The sequence below is a fragment of the Mus musculus genome, chromosome 15, assembly GCF_000001635.26.
Source record: "Mus musculus strain C57BL/6J chromosome 15, GRCm38.p6 C57BL/6J".
In the NCBI taxonomy this organism is placed as follows: Eukaryota; Metazoa; Chordata; class Mammalia; order Rodentia; family Muridae; genus Mus; species Mus musculus.
This window is the reverse complement of record NC_000081.6, coordinates 6,844,770-6,863,238: the sequence shown is the minus strand read 5'-3', so window position 1 is coordinate 6,863,238 and position 18,469 is coordinate 6,844,770. Positions and strand designations below refer to the sequence as shown.

Sequence of the window (18,469 nt, the reverse complement as noted above, 5' to 3'; positions counted from 1 at the left end):
GCAAGTGAACGATGACTATTTCTCCAGAGCCTCTGGCTGTTGGAGGGTTATTCCTGTGTGGTTTTCAGAAGAAATGCTCTATTGAGTCTCCGAGTTGTTGCACCTGACAACTCTCATTCTGCCCATTTTAAAGGACGTTATTGATTTTGCCAGGAAGACTGCAGGCAACAGTGACACCGACAGCAGCAATGGCACAAACAAGTGGAGCCATACATAGTAGCAGCCATTTCAGAGGCGTGGGGACCTTACTGCCAAGCCTAGAACCTGAACTTGACCTTGGAGTCCATAAAACAGAGGCTGTTGTCTGACCTCCATGTGTACCCCATGGAATGAGAGTGCATGTGCACACACATACACACACATATACACATACATACATACATACATACGTACATCATGCATACATACATATATACAGGCACACATATATACACATAAACATTTACAGACACACTTATGCACACACATACACACACTTATATACACATATACATGCAGACACATATACAGACACATAAACACACACTTACACACATATATACAAACAAACACATATACATACACATACATGCATACTTATATACTTATATACACATATACACTCATACACACATACACACATATACGCACATACACACTTATACTCATACATACAAACATATAAACACACACAAAACACATACATGCACACATCTATACACACATACACATATGCATGCTTATACACATACACACTCATACACATATATACACACACAGACACAAAGAGATACACAGACACACATACACAGACACACAGAGACACACACTAAATAAATAAATGTAACAATGTGTAAGCTTACCTACTATTTCTGGACATTTTCCCATTGTGTTGTCAAACTGTGGCTGGCTGAGGAGCCCCAGCTGTGAAGACAGTTAAACAGGAGGAAGGCAGATTGTAGATGACAAGAAATCAGAAGCAATTCTGTCTTCATGGCTGCTAGAGGCGCACGTGAGACCTATACGGTGGTCTTTGAGAATACCTGTTTTCCAGCTGAGTTGCCTGGTGACCTTTCACCTCTCGTTTCTGCTTACCATCACCTCTGAATTTCTCAGCTGAGTATTTCTGTACCTGGAACTTTAACTTCTTGATGTAATGCCATGTGTTTAGGAATGTTTTAAATGGCCCTGTCATAGAGAAACCTATTTGAGGTACATACCAGCTCCAGAGTCTTCTGTTTCAACTTTCTGATATGAGAGTTCCTTCCCACAGTGGCCCCTTCACGTCCCAAGAGTGAGTTGGGAGGGGACAGTGCTAAGAGCCTGGACCCAGGACTGAAGTCACTCTCAGCAGAGCGGCACACACATCCGGTCCCACTAGGCCTCTTCCGTTGCTCCCTGGGTTCTGCGCACACAGGGTTTCTCCCTGACTTAGCTCTCCCCTCTGGTTCTGGCATTCCGTTAGCGTGTGCTGTTGTAAGTAGAGATCAGTTATGAATGGAATGATGTGTTGGCCAAGAATAGAATGCAGTGCTGACAGAAATGTGCAGAAAGGCTGGCTGCTGCTTCAGAGCTCACTGGTGTCTATCATAGTCCTTTCCTTTATCCAGTTCTTGTCTTTGTTGTGGCTCCAATTTACCTGTAAAACACTCTTTGAGAATAAACAGGTGTGACGGTGGAACACATAAACAGGCTCACGGAAGGTCTAGCTCTGGAACCAGAAATCTGGGCAGCAGGGCGAAGGCAAGAACTTGGCTAAACATGAATCTCTGCTGACCCAGAGTCCTAAAGAGAAAAGTAAAAGACCAGGACTTCCCCTGACTACTGGGCTTTCAACCATTAAACGAAGAACGAGCTGGTCTTTTTGAGGTCATCCTGCCACCTTGTCTCTGCCCCCAGATTGTCCTCTGATCAAAGACCTGATAAGCCAGTGGCTCCCTTTAAAGGGCCTGCAATTTGCAATTCTCTTCCAGGGAAAACAAAACAAAAGAAAAGGAAAATGGTATTGAATAATGAAAACTTCTGTGTCTTTGAATAGGTTAACTTTTCTCCAGGTTGAATTTTGGTGAGAGGGAAAGGGGAGAGTATAAATGACTTCGGTGATTATTATTATTTTTTAAATTATTTGTTTAAAAAATTGAAATAATTTATTGATTACTGTTTGTGCAGTTATTTTTGCCTGCCTGTATGTCTGTGTACCGTATTTGTGTCTAGTACCCACAGAGGTCAGCATAGTATTAGTTCCCCAGAACTGGAGTTACAGGTGGTTTTGAGCTACTGAGTGGATGCTGGAAATGGGACCCAGGTTCTCTGCCAGGGCACCCAGGGCCTCCAACCTGTGAGGCACCTCTCCAGCCCTTCACGGGGTTCATTTAAACTGAGCCCCCTTGAGACTATATTTGTCCTTTTTTTCAATCAGCTTTTGTTTGTTCTCTTTCATTTTTAACTTTTTTCTTCTTTACCAGCTTTGTTTGGATTATTCAAATGAGCTGGCTAGTCATTAAGCTCTTGCTACCAAACCTCGGTAATCCATAGTAGGACATCTTCACCGCTCACTCAAGGCAGCAATCCATGGTAGGACATCCTCACAGCTGACTCAAGGCAGTAATCCATGGTAGGACATCCTCACAGCTGACTCAAGGTTCCTTGAGACCTAGGCTTCTGACTTGCACCCTGTCATTTGCACCTCTTTTATAAGCGGAGGGACACTTCATGGGACAGGGAAATGTGCCTTCTTCCTCCAAAGACAGATGACAAGAGACACAGGTATGGGAGGAATAATGGAAGACTTTCGTCCCACCTCTGACCACAGTTGCCCCCAAGAAGCATACCAGGAGTTAAAGCTATATAAAAGGCTCTTTCTTGTCATTTATCTTTTTCAGGTAATCAGACCAATGGCTTTCTCTGTGGTCCTTCATCCAGCCTTCCTCCTGGCAGTGCTGTCCCTGAGGGCATCCCGAAGCGAAGGTGAGAGACAAGAACACGAGAAGGGAGCACGGAAAGGTGCTCCATCTGGTGCTTTGGAGAACGGTTAAGCAATTTTCCTTCCTCAGAGCTGGTGATTAATTCACATGAGAGGTGGTAAATTTCTGGAAGCCACAATTGCCTCGGGCGTGTCCTCCCTCAACTGATAGCACGTTTAGTAAGTCCACTCCTTAGCCCTGGCTGCCTGCTAGGTGCTCTGCTCATTGGTATGGTCGTGAGCGGACCTGAGACTACAGAGCTTCATGATTGCTCTGTTGGATCTACACCACTGCCAAGGTATTTCCTTCTGAACCTTGCTGCGCAAGATGGAACAGCCCAGACTAGTTCTGGCTGCTGAGTTAGAACAAGTTCCAATGCCCCTTAGCCACACTTTGCTGAGAGCTGTTAAGCTTATAAAATATGGCTAAAAGCAACCGAAGTCTGGAAAGCAGTAGAAACTCTCTTGAGTACAAACAAGGTACTATCTTCAATGCCAAAATCTGTTGACAGAGAAATAATGTTTCTCTCTTAGCTCTCCTCAGCAGACAGTAGTTTGGAATAAATTAACTTTGTAAATGCATACATGAGTGGAAACTTTCTATCAAATGTGTCTGGATACTTTATTACTTTGAACTTTGTTAAACATAGATTCTTGAAAGAGTTTCTGTTGGGTCATAAATTTCCCTGCATTTGTCCATATTATACAAAACTTTACAGTTTTTTCCTTCTTGTACTTATTCATTGCTGTATTTGCTTTTTAACAAAGAGTGCAGATGACCCATCCATGCATGGATTTATGAAAATGACACTTGGAAAGAATATGCATAGAATTACTCGTTTATCTCTTAGAACTACAGGAAAAGTTATATGGGAAAGAGGGAAATTAGTTCTGCTAATAGTTCAAGTTCTGCCTCACATCTTTTACATCTAGGTTTGGTCTTGGCATTTGGGAATATACTATTTTTTCTGGCTTCTTAAATATCAGTTAGTTGAGTTCTTCAACTATATATACCGGGGCTACAAGGTGACTGGGCTCTTGCCCTGTGGCATGTGTAGTTCCCTCGGTCTATCTTGCCTGCTGGAGTCTCAGTTCACTGCAACTGAGCAGAGGCTGAGTGAGCATGGAGGATATTTTGGCCCAGATCAGAGCCCCTGGTTCTGAGACACAAAGTCCTTGCCCTGAGGGACTCCCAAGCATCTACAAAGTTTTGCCACGGCTTGCTCACCCAGCAGAGTCTCACGATGTGACCTGACTGTTCATGGCACATCTTCTCCATGTGAAACATACTGCTCTCAGATCGGTCTCTGGGGCTCTGTTTCTGTTGTTTAGCTCAAACACATTTCCCTCATTTCCTGGCAACCACTTTCCCATTTCTGCTTCCAACTTTCTTTACAAAACAGGACTTCCTGGGTAGGTCTTCCTTTTCACCTCAACTGCGGGGACTCCTTTCTATTTCTGCTGCCTACTATATCCCCACACAAACTACTGGGCTTACCACTTATTCGGCTAGCCAGGCTCAGGTCGGAGACTGTATTTCAGATAACCTGACTTGACTTTTTCCAAGCATACATATGTAAGACCCTTCAGTTAACCCTGGCCATGTTTCCATCAGGCTGGAAGACTTGACTTGATGTATTTTTCTGTCTTTGGGATATATATATATATATATATATATATATATATATATAAATAAAACAATTGTAAGTAAGTGGTGAATTTTAAATTATTTTTACATTCACTTAGCATGTGTGTGGTGTGTGTGTACACCCATACACTGATGTACCTGCATATACATGTCAAAGTTAACGTGTGGAGGTCAGAAGACAGGCTGTGGGAGTTGGTTCTCTTCTCCCAAAGTGTAGGTTTCAGGGATGGAAACTCAACCTTGTTTGGCTTAGCAGCAATTCCCTTTAAACACAGAGCCATCTTGCTTTCCTCTGTTACACATTCTAACAAAGGTTAAGTCATGATCTGAAGAGCAAAACATTATTACGTGTGTGTGTGTGTGTGTGTGTGTGTGTGTGTGTGTGTGTGTGTGTACAAATACAATGATCTTATCTCCCTTCCAGGAAACTTTTTTAAAAAATTTAAGCAATTAGGTAGGGTAAATGTTTCCTTTTGATGATAAAAGCTCTTGGCATCCCACTGTTTTAAACACTGTTACATGGTATCTCCTTCTGGGAATTCACCACATATTATTTCCTCCAGTAGTATTAGGGCTGGTCAGAGAAACTTTATGGGAAAAGTGGGAGGCTGTCTGTGACTAAGCCCATGTTTGAGTCCCCAGATGATCTCTTTAGCCACACTCCAGTTTCATGGAATGAGAGCTGCCCTGGGAACCAGAAGGCCTAGGTCTAGTCTGGTGTATATAGCTTTGGCACAGTCCTCCACCTCCACATTTAAGCTCAACTAGCTGCTCTGAAAAAAATCAGGGGGTTGGATTTACTAATCTCCATGGTCCCTAAGATCTCTGGCTTCACCTTGGAGTTTTCTCTCTTCCCTCCATCCCTCCCCACTCCCACATTTGAGTAACTAATGTTACTCAAATCCCTGAGTCATTCCACACATGCTGATAACATATGTCAACTTAAGGAACTTCCCTCTTGCTGAAGCAACATAAGGCAAGTGGCTAGAGCTTCCAGAAATAAGGTTAGACAGGGAGCTGATTCATTCATTGGCCAATCGATTGTAGAACACTCACACTCACTCTGTGTTATTAATCTCTGCTTCCCTGAGCTAAGTAAGACTTATTCCCACTCTGGTCTCCATCACAGCCAACCCACCGCAGAGAAGCCGCCTGTTACCGTCGGCTATGAGCAGGGCTGAGAAAAGCCGCGGGTCAGGGAGACACAGAGAGAGCATGGACATTATGTAAAGTTACCATGACAAAACATTTGAAAAGGAGCAGGTGAAGGAAGGATTTGCTTCGCCTCCCAGTTTGAGACACAGTCTGCCATGGTGGGGAGGGCCTAGAGGGAGGACTGGATATGGTGAGAGTGCCTCAGTAGCCGGCTGGCTTTGCCCCTTTTATTCAGCCTGAGCTACAACTCCATTGATGTTGCTGCCCACATTCATGGTGGGTTTTCTCTTCAGTTAAACCCTTATGGAAACATCCTCGTCCACACACCCAAAGCTGTGTTTCCATGTTGACTCTAAATCCAGACAAATTGACAAAATGATCCTGGGTTCCAAAGAACCACATTGATCCTGTCTAAGGGCAGTCTAGGCAATGACTAACCACCTTTCACTAAGACCCTCTCTCTCTCTCTCTCTCTCTCTCTCTCCCCACCTGTCTCTCTCTCCTCTCTCTGTCTCTCTCCCCCTTCCCCCTCTCTCACTCTCATCTATCCATCCATCCGTCTGTTTATTAATTCATTCATAAAATATGTTTTAATTGAAATAGAATTACACTACCACTAGTCACTGTCCCTTTTCTCCCTCCAACTCTTCCAGATAACCCTCCTCTAACCTCTCCTATGATCTCATTAACAGCCTCTTTTCCTTTCATTACTATTGATGTGAACATACATACTTACTTTCTTACATATATACATGTATGTATGTGTGTGCACACAAACATATAAATACACTGTGCTGACTCCACTTTGGTAGTTTGTATCTATGCTTTCAGGGCTGACCACCAATAAGGGGCGCTCGTTCCTGGAGAGACTAGTACCCTGGGAAAGGCTAATTATTCTCCCAGCAATCATCTGTTACCCATCGTTCTTGATCTAGGAGTGGAATCCCTGTAGTTTCCCATTCCACATTAACATATCCATTGATGTTGCTGTTGGTTTAGTCTTGTTTATGCAGCCATGCCCAGGAGAAAGTGTCTCACCACCGACTTTCTGACAGTCTGCCTCTTGAAATCAGTTCACCCTTTCTTCTGAGATGTCCTTGGAGCCACAGATGCAGCTGTGATATAGAGATATCCATCAGGACTGGGCTCCACAGGATGTGTTTATCTCTGATGGTCTCTATTTGCTGTAGAGAAAGGCTTCTTAGATATGGGGTGGTAACTACATTTATCTGTAGGTACAAGGATACAATTAACATGTAGTGAAGAATTATGCTGGTTTAGTAAAATGGCCATAATACATTCTTTTTAAAGGTCTGTGACCTCACTGGCCATAGGAGGCTGGCTGGGTTTCCAGTACCAGGTGTGAATTCCATCCTTTTGTGTGGGCCTTGTGTCTGATCAGAGAGCTGTTGTTTCCCACTGGCTTTGCCTCTTAATACTTCAACCTTCTTTGGCCACACCAGAACCAAGTTTCCAAGAACCTCTGTTGGACACTCGGACAGCTATATAGAAAATGTTAAGTCAAAACACATGACCCAAGTTCGACAAGGGAGTGAGAGTGGAGTTGACAGGATTCCAGAAGTTCAACTTTCTGTTATTTTTTTCTTTTTATCATAATCATGTCTCTTGACACTCCTTTTGATGTAATAGTCACATAAGATTAAGGTTTTTTTTACGGTTACGGCGAAACAATCATTATTTCATAATATTGCTGGAACCATGCTGGTGGGAGTGAAGATATTCTAATTTTGTGTGTGTTTCCCAAGAAGAGATTTCCCAGTTCTAAGGACTTGTTAGGCCATCTTGCAGGAAGACTGGAGCTGAGCCAGTGATGGGCAGGACCACACCTTGAGTGGAATTGCTTAGTGACAATGACGCACACCGCTTGCCTTCTGTTGAAACCTACACCTCATTTCAAGCCGGACCTAGAGTGTTTCTCTTGCCAATGCGGTCAAATTGAGTCTGCCTGCTTTCTCTGCTGTACTTATTACTCATGTCTTTCGTTGGCTTATTAGAGATGAATAGTGGAGCCCTGCTTCTTGATGCTGCCAGGGCACAGGCTACCTAACAACTCCAGAGACACAGCCTCTGGCGGCTCAAAACATTAATACCTATTAAGCAAAGGTTTTTGGTTCTTCTCCCTCCAATGCTGGCAACTACCAGACCTCCCTCTTGCTGTTTCTACAGGTTTACCTTTTCTAGATATTTCACATAAGTGAAACCATGTAATACGTAACTCTGGATTCTTTTACTTATCATGTTTTGAGTTCCATCCAATCAGTAGCATGGGTCACCCACTCTCTCCCTTTTTACTACTGAGCAGTATAGTTGCACTTTATGGAGAAATCACCTGAAGTTTTTCCACCCTTTGCTGTTTGTAAATGGCGCTAATGCAAACATTCACAGGCAGATGTTTTATTGAATCCGGTTTCACTTGGGAGATGAATGGGGTGTAGACCTAGGAATCTCATTGCTGGGTCTTACTTTATAATTCTATTGTAACTTTCCAAAAAAAAAATTATCAGAAGGTCTTCCCCAGTGATGGGCCATTTTACATTTCACCTGCAGTGTACAAGAACTGCAAATTTCTCTACACCCTTGTCTGCATGTGGGATTCCCATGTTTTAAATTTTTGCTGAAGTCTTCCTTAAGAGTGTGAGGTACTGTCTCACTTGAGATGCCATCGTGGATTTGATCTGCGTTTTCTTGATGACAAGCGACAATGAACATCTTTTCGTGTTGCTCTTTGGCCATTTGTCTATTTTATCTAGAGAAATGTCCAAATCCTACATCCATCTTTAAAGTGAGCGTTCATTGCTATTCTGTTGTGAATTTGTAAGAGTTCTTTATATGCTATGATGGTATGGATGCTAGAAACTTATCTAACGCATGATTTACAATTGTCTTCTTCCATTTTGCCATCTTTATTTTCTTGGTAACACTGGACAGTGGTACCTGTCCCTGATGGACAGGTTTTAATTTTGATGAAGTTCGAGTCATTCCCCCCCCCCCCCCCGTGGCTGCTCGTGTTTTTCATGTCCTATGATAGGATCCACTGCTGACTCTAAAGTCAAGGCATCCGCGTTGAGCACATTCGTCCTTTCCTTGCCATATTTGCAAAAAAAAATGTCTCACAGGTTAGGTGACCTATAAATAGCTGTCTTTCATTTTAAGGATATTCTTATATCAATTTCTGAAACCTTCTGCCATCTGAGGGTAATGCCTTATCAGGATGTGGAAGCCAGAGACATGAAAGCACTTCATTCTCACCTCAGCTCCACCCAGAATCTCATCCTGTCAGTGGTACCCTGGATGCTGCTGAGGCCATGAAGCACACCCCTCGGGCATCCCATCCCAGAAGACTATGGCTAGACAACGGATCCTATCTTCCCGGTTGTGAAACAGTGTAACAAGGGAGCATGTGTTTGGATATTAGGGAGATTACTATTAAGTTTCACAGAGCTTTTGTAAGTTATTTAATCTCTCAGAGCCCTGATTTTTATCTATAACAAAACTGTCTTGTGGTTTTACCGCATTATACTACACAGCATTAAGTGAAGCAGCCACCGCCGTGCCTGGTAAATAAATAACGTGTGCTCAGGATTGTTACTGCTATCCTCTATGAGAAAAACAGCACAGGTGCACTGGCAGTCTGGGGAGCCTTCACATTTTGCAGATTGCTAACATTTTTATTAGGAAGAACTCCTTTGCCTTTGTGGATGGGAAAGGCTGCAGAAGATGGGACCCAGGGCTTTAATCAAGCTAAATATGTGTTTCACAACCAGGCCATTCTTTCCCTAAGCAACTTCTTGCCTTTAAAAGAGGCTTTCAGATCACTGATTTCTAAGAAACTAGGAAAACAAATGCCGAGACGTGGATGTCTGTTCTATACGGGTCACCAGACACCAGCTGACTTCACGAAGGGAGTCTTTAACTTTTCAAAACCTTTATAACATTGATTTCAGACCCCTTCAGTAGGAAGAGTAGAATTCGCAACACATGAAAGTGGGTTGTTTGGTTTTTTTTTTTTTTCTCTTTCAATTCTATATGCTGTTTCTTTCTCACTCCTATTATTGGTAGTAACCCAAGGGGATCCAGGCCTGTCCTCTCACTCGCAGCAGAATGTATCAGCTGATGCTTCTCTGCTCAAGCAATGGCTGTGGTGCTCTTTCAGATTTACAGACAGTCTGAGAGACACTGGTCACCTCTTGCGGTCAGTCGCCTGCACAAATCTGTTCATGTTTGAATTCTTGTTCTCTTACAGACTCATTACACCGCTCACTGCTCTAAGGTTGCAATCTCAATTATGTCTACTGTGTTGCTGTCTCTCCAGTTGGGTTCTTTTTTTTTTTTTTTTTTTTTTTTTGAGGAACCTTGTTACAGGTCTTTTTGATTCACATTTAGTGCCTATAGTTATTGCTGTCCCACCCAAAGTGAGTTCTTTCTGGAGGTGACTAAGCTCAGTACATTGAAATACATAGAACCTCAGTCTAGATATACAGTATGCTTCCCCATTTTCTAGTCTTCTAATAAGCCATAGAACCCTGAATTTCCAAAACCTAATTTTATTTTTTAATTTTAGAATATGATATTTTTAGAAAAAAATCTCTTTGTCTCTATTATGAATTAAAATCTGACTACTCAGGAAAGACACTTTTGTGCTTTTTTTCTCCCCCAACATATTATTATGTTGTGCATTGCCCAGCAAGTTCTTTGTTTCATCTGGGTCTTAATTTCTTCCTCTGCTGATATGACTTCTAATTCTTTTCCAGCTTCTCTCAGATTCTGATGCTAGGATGCATATACAAATCTACTTTCCAAAGCTCACTAGTGTCTCTATTTGATGTGTGGCTATTTAAGCATGCCCCCACTGAGAGTTGTTTTATACCTGTTTCTGGTCTTTCAGTCTTGGAGGAGCCTTTACCATTGACTCCTGAGATACATAAAGTTTCTTTTCAATTGAAACTTCAAGAAGTGAATTTAGAATGGACTGTCCCAGCCCTTACTCATGAAGAATTAAACATGATATTTCAGATAGAGATCAGTAGACTGAACATATCCAACACCATCTGGGTGGTAAGTACTTTGTGACTTATTGTCTTAAAAAGTCTTTTCCTGTGCTATGATTTATCTTTTATGCCATTGGAAATGCCAAGAACATTTCCCTCTCAATACAGATTTCCTAAACAATTGCATCCCTGTGTGTTTTGTTAAGGCAATGGTTCTCAACCTTCCTAATGTTGTGACCCTTTACTACAGTTCCTCATGTTGTGGTGACCCTCAAACCATACAATTATTTTTGTTTTTATATCATAACTTAAATCTTACTACAGTTATCAATCATAATATAAATATCTGTGTTTTCTGATGGTCTCAGATGACCCTGGTGAGGGTCACAACTCACAGAATGAAAGTCACTGAGTTAAGACAAATAATAAGACCGGCTGGGTTTGATGGGTTCATTGAGAGAGTAGATTATTCTCTCTGTTTTGCTGTGCTGAGGACAGTTGCTGGGTCCGTCCTTGTAAAGACTGGATCTGCATGTTCTGTGAAGAGCCTTTATTTCACCGTCCTCCTCTCGTCCACCAAGGATTACCCAGGAAACTTGGGTTATCCTGAATGAGATATAACGACTTACCAACACTTTTCTCATGGTGGTCCTTCTTGGGGATCTGTCTGCTTGCTCTGTGCTCCGTGCACAGAGGAGCCAACTCCCAGCACTTAATATGTGGCCAACACATAGACTGCACTGGATAGTGACTCAGTGTCCTCTCTTTCCTGGAATATGAGTTTGTTAAGAAATCAGTTAATTGATTAAATCCTTCTTGAGAGGTGGAGGCCAGAGAATCAGGAGTTCAAGACACCTTGTGCTATGGAGTCAGCTCAGGGCCAACTTGGACTACATCAAACCGAATGAAAGAAAATCTTTCAACTTCTCTTTTGCTTTGAATTATTCGGAGTATATTTTCACTCATCTTGATTCAGAAAACAGAAGTATCTATTGGGGCCAACATAGTCTCATCTAAGAACACATTGGTCACAGGTATTAGATATTGTCATGAGATGTTTGTCAAGAAGCCCTAGAAATCTGGAGGTAAATGAAACAGAGGGCTGAGATGGAGCCCTATGAGCCCCATCAAGGTCTCCCTTTTCTTGAGCAGCAGATGCTGGGCACACAGGGATCAGGAATGTAGGTCCTTTTAGCTAAGCCTTTCACTAATGTTAGTCTTCAGCTTTTCCCCATATCCATTACTACATATGAAGTCCAAGCAAGCAGCCAAAGATAAATCAAATCTGGCTCAGTCCATAGGACTTATAGCAGGTCTGTTACTTGGCTGCCCTTTCCCACAACAGTAGTTGTTGAACGTACTATGCCACCTCCGTAACACAGATGTACAATAAGTCCACTTGCCACTGTCTCCCATCTTGCCACCACCCCACCTTATACTATGAAACCTGAGTGATGTGGTTCTGATGGGCATTGGTATGTGACTTGGGCCTATGGAAACATTCAACAAAGGTCTTATTGGACAAAGATGCTCCTCCAAAGACAGAAAGTTGGGAGAAGCACTGGAGGGATTTGGGCGCATTAATTCATATCACCACAACAAAATAGCACTAGTGTAGAAACAAGGGAATCCTATTCTGTTATTTCTCTAAAAGGCAGTTCACATCAGTTCTCATATTAGGAAAGGCAAGGAACATTAGTCCATGGAACTAAAGTGGATCCCATTCTTTGTTTTCTTAAGTCTGATTTCCTTTTAGCTTTACAAAAATGTCTCTTTGAACAAGAACGCAGCAGAAATTATTCTGTAATTTATGAGGAGTTAAGATCTCAAAGGGTGGACTATTGCACCATCAGTTTATTTCATTGAACTCAAGAACATGCAGCCACAGCCCCAGGACAACAGTGACAAAAACCAGTGTCCCCCTTCTTCATCCCCATGGCCAGACAGAAAGCCCTTGGATGACCCCTCTTGTACCTGAAGTTGAGGAGAGACATGAGATCTTCCTTCAGTGAAGGGAGAGAACACACTTCCTTCTGGAAATTCTTCTTTGCTTGAACAGTTCTTTGTTGTGCAAGCCAGGAATCCCATCACAACCTATGCTGAGAGGGCAACTTAGAGCCTCATCATTCACTGCACTTCCAACGAGCCAGAGGAAAAGCACACTGACCTAGGTGCTCCGAGTTAGAATAGGGCACCTCCCTGACAGTACTGAGCACACAGAGCCCTGCTGACAGGCACACTACATGACACTGCTCCAGGCCAAACTTCTGCTCTTCCCTCTAGGACATTTTCTGTATTCTTTAGTCAACAGCAAGAAAAGGCAGAATAGCAGCTCAAGCTTGGAAAGAGACCTGTGGTGTGAATCATGGAGGGATAGGACTCGTGCCTCAGCAATGAGTCAATGACCTCAGATACAGTTCTGTGTCTGTGTGCATGCCAGTTTCTGTGACCTACTAATGTCTTCAAGGGCTCTATTCAACTTGCCACTTCAATGGCTGAAAACAAAACAAAGAAAATCTGCCACAATTTCTTTTTAAATTGCCAATTTGAATGGCACAGTCAAAGCTTTATCTTCTTCATTGACAAGGCTATAAAGACCACAAAGCATACATTGAGGTTAGATCAAATCCACAATGTTTATAGGGAAACATGGCCCACTGCGTACTAATCAAGTGACTATATTACTCAGCTCAGAATATTTGAGTGTCGGCCTGCATTGGACATTGTACAAAGAGTGGGGAATCTAAAAGCTGAGCCTACAAATGGGGTGTTCTAAATTCATATGGGGTGTAAGGGTGACTTGTGAATGCTGGAGTTAGGCCTAATTTTTTCCCCACGATATAGATGGAAGATTCGTTGAGCCAAGATATGAAAGAGAAATCAAAGTTAATTTAATGTGAAAGTTGGGAACAAGATCTCTGGGGAAACCCAATGGGAGCCATCAGAGACCTTGAGAGAAGAGTGTAGGGGAGCTGCCAGGCTGGAAGGCAGGATGCAGTGTGTGGGCTCAGAGCATGTGGAGACAAGTGGGGCAGTCAGGGGCAGGGCAAGACCACCCAAGCTCATGGGTAGAACACTCAGGTTGTGTTTAGACCAAGTGCAATAAGAATAAGAACACCAAGATGTTTTCTTTTTTGTCGTTGTTGTTGTCTAGTATTCACTTTAGCTTTAAGAATATTCACATGTAATATCTAAAGGCTATTCCTTAAGTAAGGAAAGTTTCATGAATCAGGATCTCAAAACCAGGCCGACAGGAATATGCTTTGTGATCTAAGAACAGAGTAAAATAATAAGCTGATATAAAATAGTAACAGTTTAAATATTCTGTTTTATAGAGAGTAGAAAGGAGGCACACAATTGCATGTACCTGGGTGGGCCACAGTGTTCTCATCCCACTGCTGAGTGAATTCTGTAGTGTACGTGCTTTAAGATTGGTGATCTGGACAGGAGCAAAGATGTAAGAGTTGTTGCCTACGAGTGTGACATGTGATTACTGTGCTCCACAAACTGAGGACCTATCACGTACACCAAGGATAAGCGTACAGACTCCCACTAGCTTCCCCGGGAAATTCACCATGATTGGCATCTCCACTCCCCAGCTGTAGAAAATTTGCCTTAGTTAGAGTCACTATTGCTGCAATCAAACACTGGGTCCAAAAGCAACTTGGGGAGAAAAGGGTTTTGCTTTTTGCCTTTCTGATTGTTTTGTTTTGTTTGGTTGTTTTGGAGGGGTTTGTTGTTGGTTGTTAGTTTTTTTTTGTTTGTTTGTTTTATTTTGTTTGCCTGCCCTTCCGTATAACATTTCATCATCAAAGAGAGTCAGGGCAGAAACCTGGAGGCATGAGCTGATGTCCACATAGGAGTTCAGCTTATTAGCTTGCTTTCCATACCTTTGATCAGCCTACTTTACTATAGAACCCAGGACCACCAGCCCAGAGTTGGAGCCACCCACAATGGGCTGGGCCCACTATCTTCAATCAATGTTCTACAGGTTTGTCTACAGCCTGATCTATGGAGACATTTTCTCAATTGAGGTCCCCTCTTTTCAGATGACACTAGCTCATGTCAAGTTGACACAAGACCATCCTGCATAGACTTGGGTGCAGGACAAGGATTCTGGAGGGGCACATGGAAGAAAATGAATTCCTGGAGGTACAGGGGAAATAGTGGTCTCATCTCCCTTTGGTCCTTGTCAGCATCATAGATAAATTCCAAGAGGGCTTTGGTGGGTAGAGATGGGAAGAGTTTAAAGCTAAGAGCAGGAAATTATCTAGGAACTTGAGGTGCAGTTCTGCAGGAGAGTTCTTGCTGAGCATGTGTGAAGCACATCTATGCGTGAAGACTTCTCTCTTCAACACTGGACTATTCTAAGAAGGCTTCATGAAAGAGAAGGAGAATGTTCTAGGCTCCAATAACAGCTAATTCCTAATGCAGAGGCAGGTGGAGGATGCTAAGCCAGCAATGCCTGATGATCAGACACTGAGATGTTCCGAACCCCTCAAGAGTGCTGGATAGAAAGAAGATCCTTCAGGTTAATGGGAACCAGGCAATGGAGGCCTTGAAAACTGGAGAAAGAAAGATGTAATGGCACCACTGAAGTTGATCAACTTTGCAACTTGAGATGCCACTGTCTTAGAAAGATTAAGACCCAGTTCACCTTGAATCAGGTCAAAGAGAAGTATGAAAAATGCTGTTTGCTTGGTATCTCTAGGGCCTAAGGTTCTGGCGGCTGGAGCTTAGTGGAAGGATATGGTCCACCTGGCCACCACATCTGAAAAGACAGGAGAGAAAAACCAGGGGACACTTTTGGTGACGTTGGGGTGTCATATAGGATGGATTACCCTGCTCACTCAGATTTAGCTAGTCTGATCTAACCTTGGCTAAAGTGAATTTTTAAAAGTCCCAACAAATAGTGCCTACTTCTAAAAGTAAGTACTCAATTAACTAGATTGTTTAGAATTTTCGTAGTGGGTTGTATGTGACCAGCATGGCTGGACATCTGTCTCAGATATTTGATGCAAGGCTTGAATGGTTTCTCTCTTTTCTCTCTTGATCTGTATGGACCCCTAGAGAATGTGACAGCCAATGGGACTGAGGAGACAGGAGGCCATAGCTGCTACTGTCAAGACATCAGACTAAGGAATCATGGGTTACAATTGAGCTTAAATTAAATAGATGGTGGAGTTAATGTAGGGTGGAAGTCTGTGCTTTGGAGTAATTCGGGTTGACCTACTTTCCAGGATTGCAGTGACTGTATATTTCCAAACATTGTCTTTATTATTTTTAGGAGAATTATAGCACCACTGTGAAGCGTGAAGAAGCTGTGCGTTGGAACTGGACGTCTGATATCCCTTTGGAGTGTGTCAAACATTTCATAAGAATCAGGGCTCTGGTAGATGACACCAAGTCCCTTCCACAGAGTTCCTGGGGCAACTGGAGTTCCTGGAAAGAAGTTAATGGTAAGAAGTGAAGTGGCTAAAAGGGAAGTGACCCCAAGAATAATCAGATTTAGTATAACTCAGAGATCAGTAATCAACTGGAGGATACCCCGTTCTCTGTGAAAGACACTGGATTGCCACTGGCTTTATTTTTCTTTGGTCAAAACAAAACTAAAAAGTGGTCTTGAAATTCCCCATGGAGCTCTAGACATCTGAAATTTTACCTCTGAATATCTTCATTGAGGTAATTATGTAGTTCAGATAATTCTGTATTCATTTTCCAAATATGCAAAACATGTTTACCTTAATGCTGTGTGTGTTTATTAAAGCAGTATAGATAGATAGATAGATAGATAGATAGATAGATAGATATAGATAGATATAGATATAGATTAGATGATAGAGATAGAGATAGAGATAGAGATAGAGATAGAGATAGAGATAGAGATAGAGATAGAGATAGAGAGATAGATATACACACACACATACATATATTTGGGAAAGATAAAGGGAATGTTTCTTTTTTGGGATTGTAGCAGCTGTGTGTCAATAAATCTTTATTTATAAAAACAGATGGCATACTTGACTTAGCTCATGGGCTGTGGTTCTTCAATCCTCAGTTTAGAGACAGGGAGTAATATGGGGATAACAAAGCAGCTTTTCATTATAGTGATAGAATTGTGAACAAATAACTTTAATTATTCCTTAATTTTGATCCTTGAACATTGTTGTAGGAACGGTTTAGAGCGGACTTTACCATGCCTTCTCGTGCTCCATTTGGCTAGAGGCCAGACCTATAACAATAGCATTTCCGTTCTTCATTGTATTACATGAAGCTCTACCAATATAACAGTTCCTTTGCCAAACATTGATGCAAATTTATTAACTCTAAGTGGCAACCTCTTAACCCAGGAATAGTTTAGAGTATACCTTGATAATAATGAAATTAAATGTACATTCTACAGTTTTAAACAGTAGACATTGGTTTAGCTATCACATTGACACTAAAAAAATAGGCTTTATTTTTACCCCCACTTTACAGATACATAAAATGATAACCAGGGAAAGCTAAGAACCTACATAGGCTATGCACTTCACAACTATAGCTACTGCTGAAATAGGCAGAAGGAAAATATCAATGCAGAAAGGTAGTAAGAAATTCCATCACATGTTGGCACAGATCAGTGCACAGGAGTCTGAATGAGGGGTTAAGATAAATTCAAGGTCAGCTTGCATGGATTATATAGAGAATTCAAGGATGTCTAAGAATAAATAGATTCCATGTCTGAACACTCAAACAACAGTGAGAGAAAGAAAGAAATATGTCATAAACAACACTGGTAAAATTGACTAGACTTCTCAAAACTGTAACTGTAAGATTTATACAAATATAAAAGGGAATTCTGGCTCCTAGAGGGCTGTTTCTCCACTGTGACTGATCAGTAGAATCATTTAGAGATCTTGCAAACCTTCAGAAGAGCTATGCACTTGGCACAGTGAGGTCAGCGATAATAATACCTAGTGACCTAATGGGAGACCAGCCAGGTTACATCAGGCTGAGAGCTGAGGTGGTGAAGCCTGAGTGGTCTTCTAGAAGGCCACGTAGAGGGAGACACTAAAGAAGGTGGCGGGGGGAGGACGTTCCTCTGAGAGTCCTTAGGACTTTGATATGGCAAAGGTCACACAGAAGGAAAGATGGGAGCAGGAGAAGCTGGGTGAGGAGCATCTCTGGGAAGGCAGAGGGGGTGTGATGCAGTGTGATGGAAAGAGACATGGCTTTGGAGCTCGGCTAGTTTCATCTCATTTAAGCAATTTAAGGGAGAGTTCATTTTGGCTTTTATTTCAGGGGTACAGTCCATGATGGCAGGACAGTTAGGTTGGTTTGGGCTTGCAACAGCTGTTCACATCTCAGCTACCATCAGGAAACAGAAATTCTAGTGCTCAAATCATGTTCTCCATCTCCTACAGTCCAGGCTTCCAGCCAGGGACTGATACCAACCACAGTGACAAAGTCTTCCCATCTTGATTAACCTAATCTATATGATCACTCATAGACTCATCTCCCAGACACTCAAATTGACAATCATTAAGGATCTCCCAGGGATTCTGAATCTCAAATGGACAATCACGGAGACCTAGGAGATCTGAATATGCGTTTATCACTACTGGCAAGTTAAGCAAACTCAGCTCCAAGTCCCGGTCTATCTCGCTGTTGAGAGGTCTTGAGGATGACTTGAGATAAGGAACCCAAACACTTCATGACACTTCATGCATAGTG

The 18,469-nt window shown here is 42.2% G+C and overlaps 1 protein-coding gene across 5 annotated transcripts in view; it reads left to right on the top strand.

Annotated features, from left to right (window-relative positions):
• Osmr (oncostatin M receptor) overlaps positions 1–18,469 on the top strand; it is a 61,401-nt gene that overhangs the window by 11,730 nt on the left and 31,202 nt on the right. For 3 of the 5 annotated variants that reach the window (XM_006519973.4, NM_001310469.1, NM_011019.3), the window contains exons 2-4: positions 2,862–2,946; positions 10,651–10,820; positions 16,041–16,212. In XM_006519973.4, the coding sequence (XP_006520036.1) occupies positions 2,874–2,946; positions 10,651–10,820; positions 16,041–16,212 (415 nt within the window). In that variant the 5' untranslated portion in view covers positions 2,862–2,873. Of the gene's footprint in view, positions 1–2,861; positions 2,947–10,650; positions 10,821–14,500; positions 14,906–16,040; positions 16,213–18,469 lie in introns of those variants that run through there. The other 2 variants (XM_030248385.1, XM_006519976.2) reach the window with 2 other exon arrangements.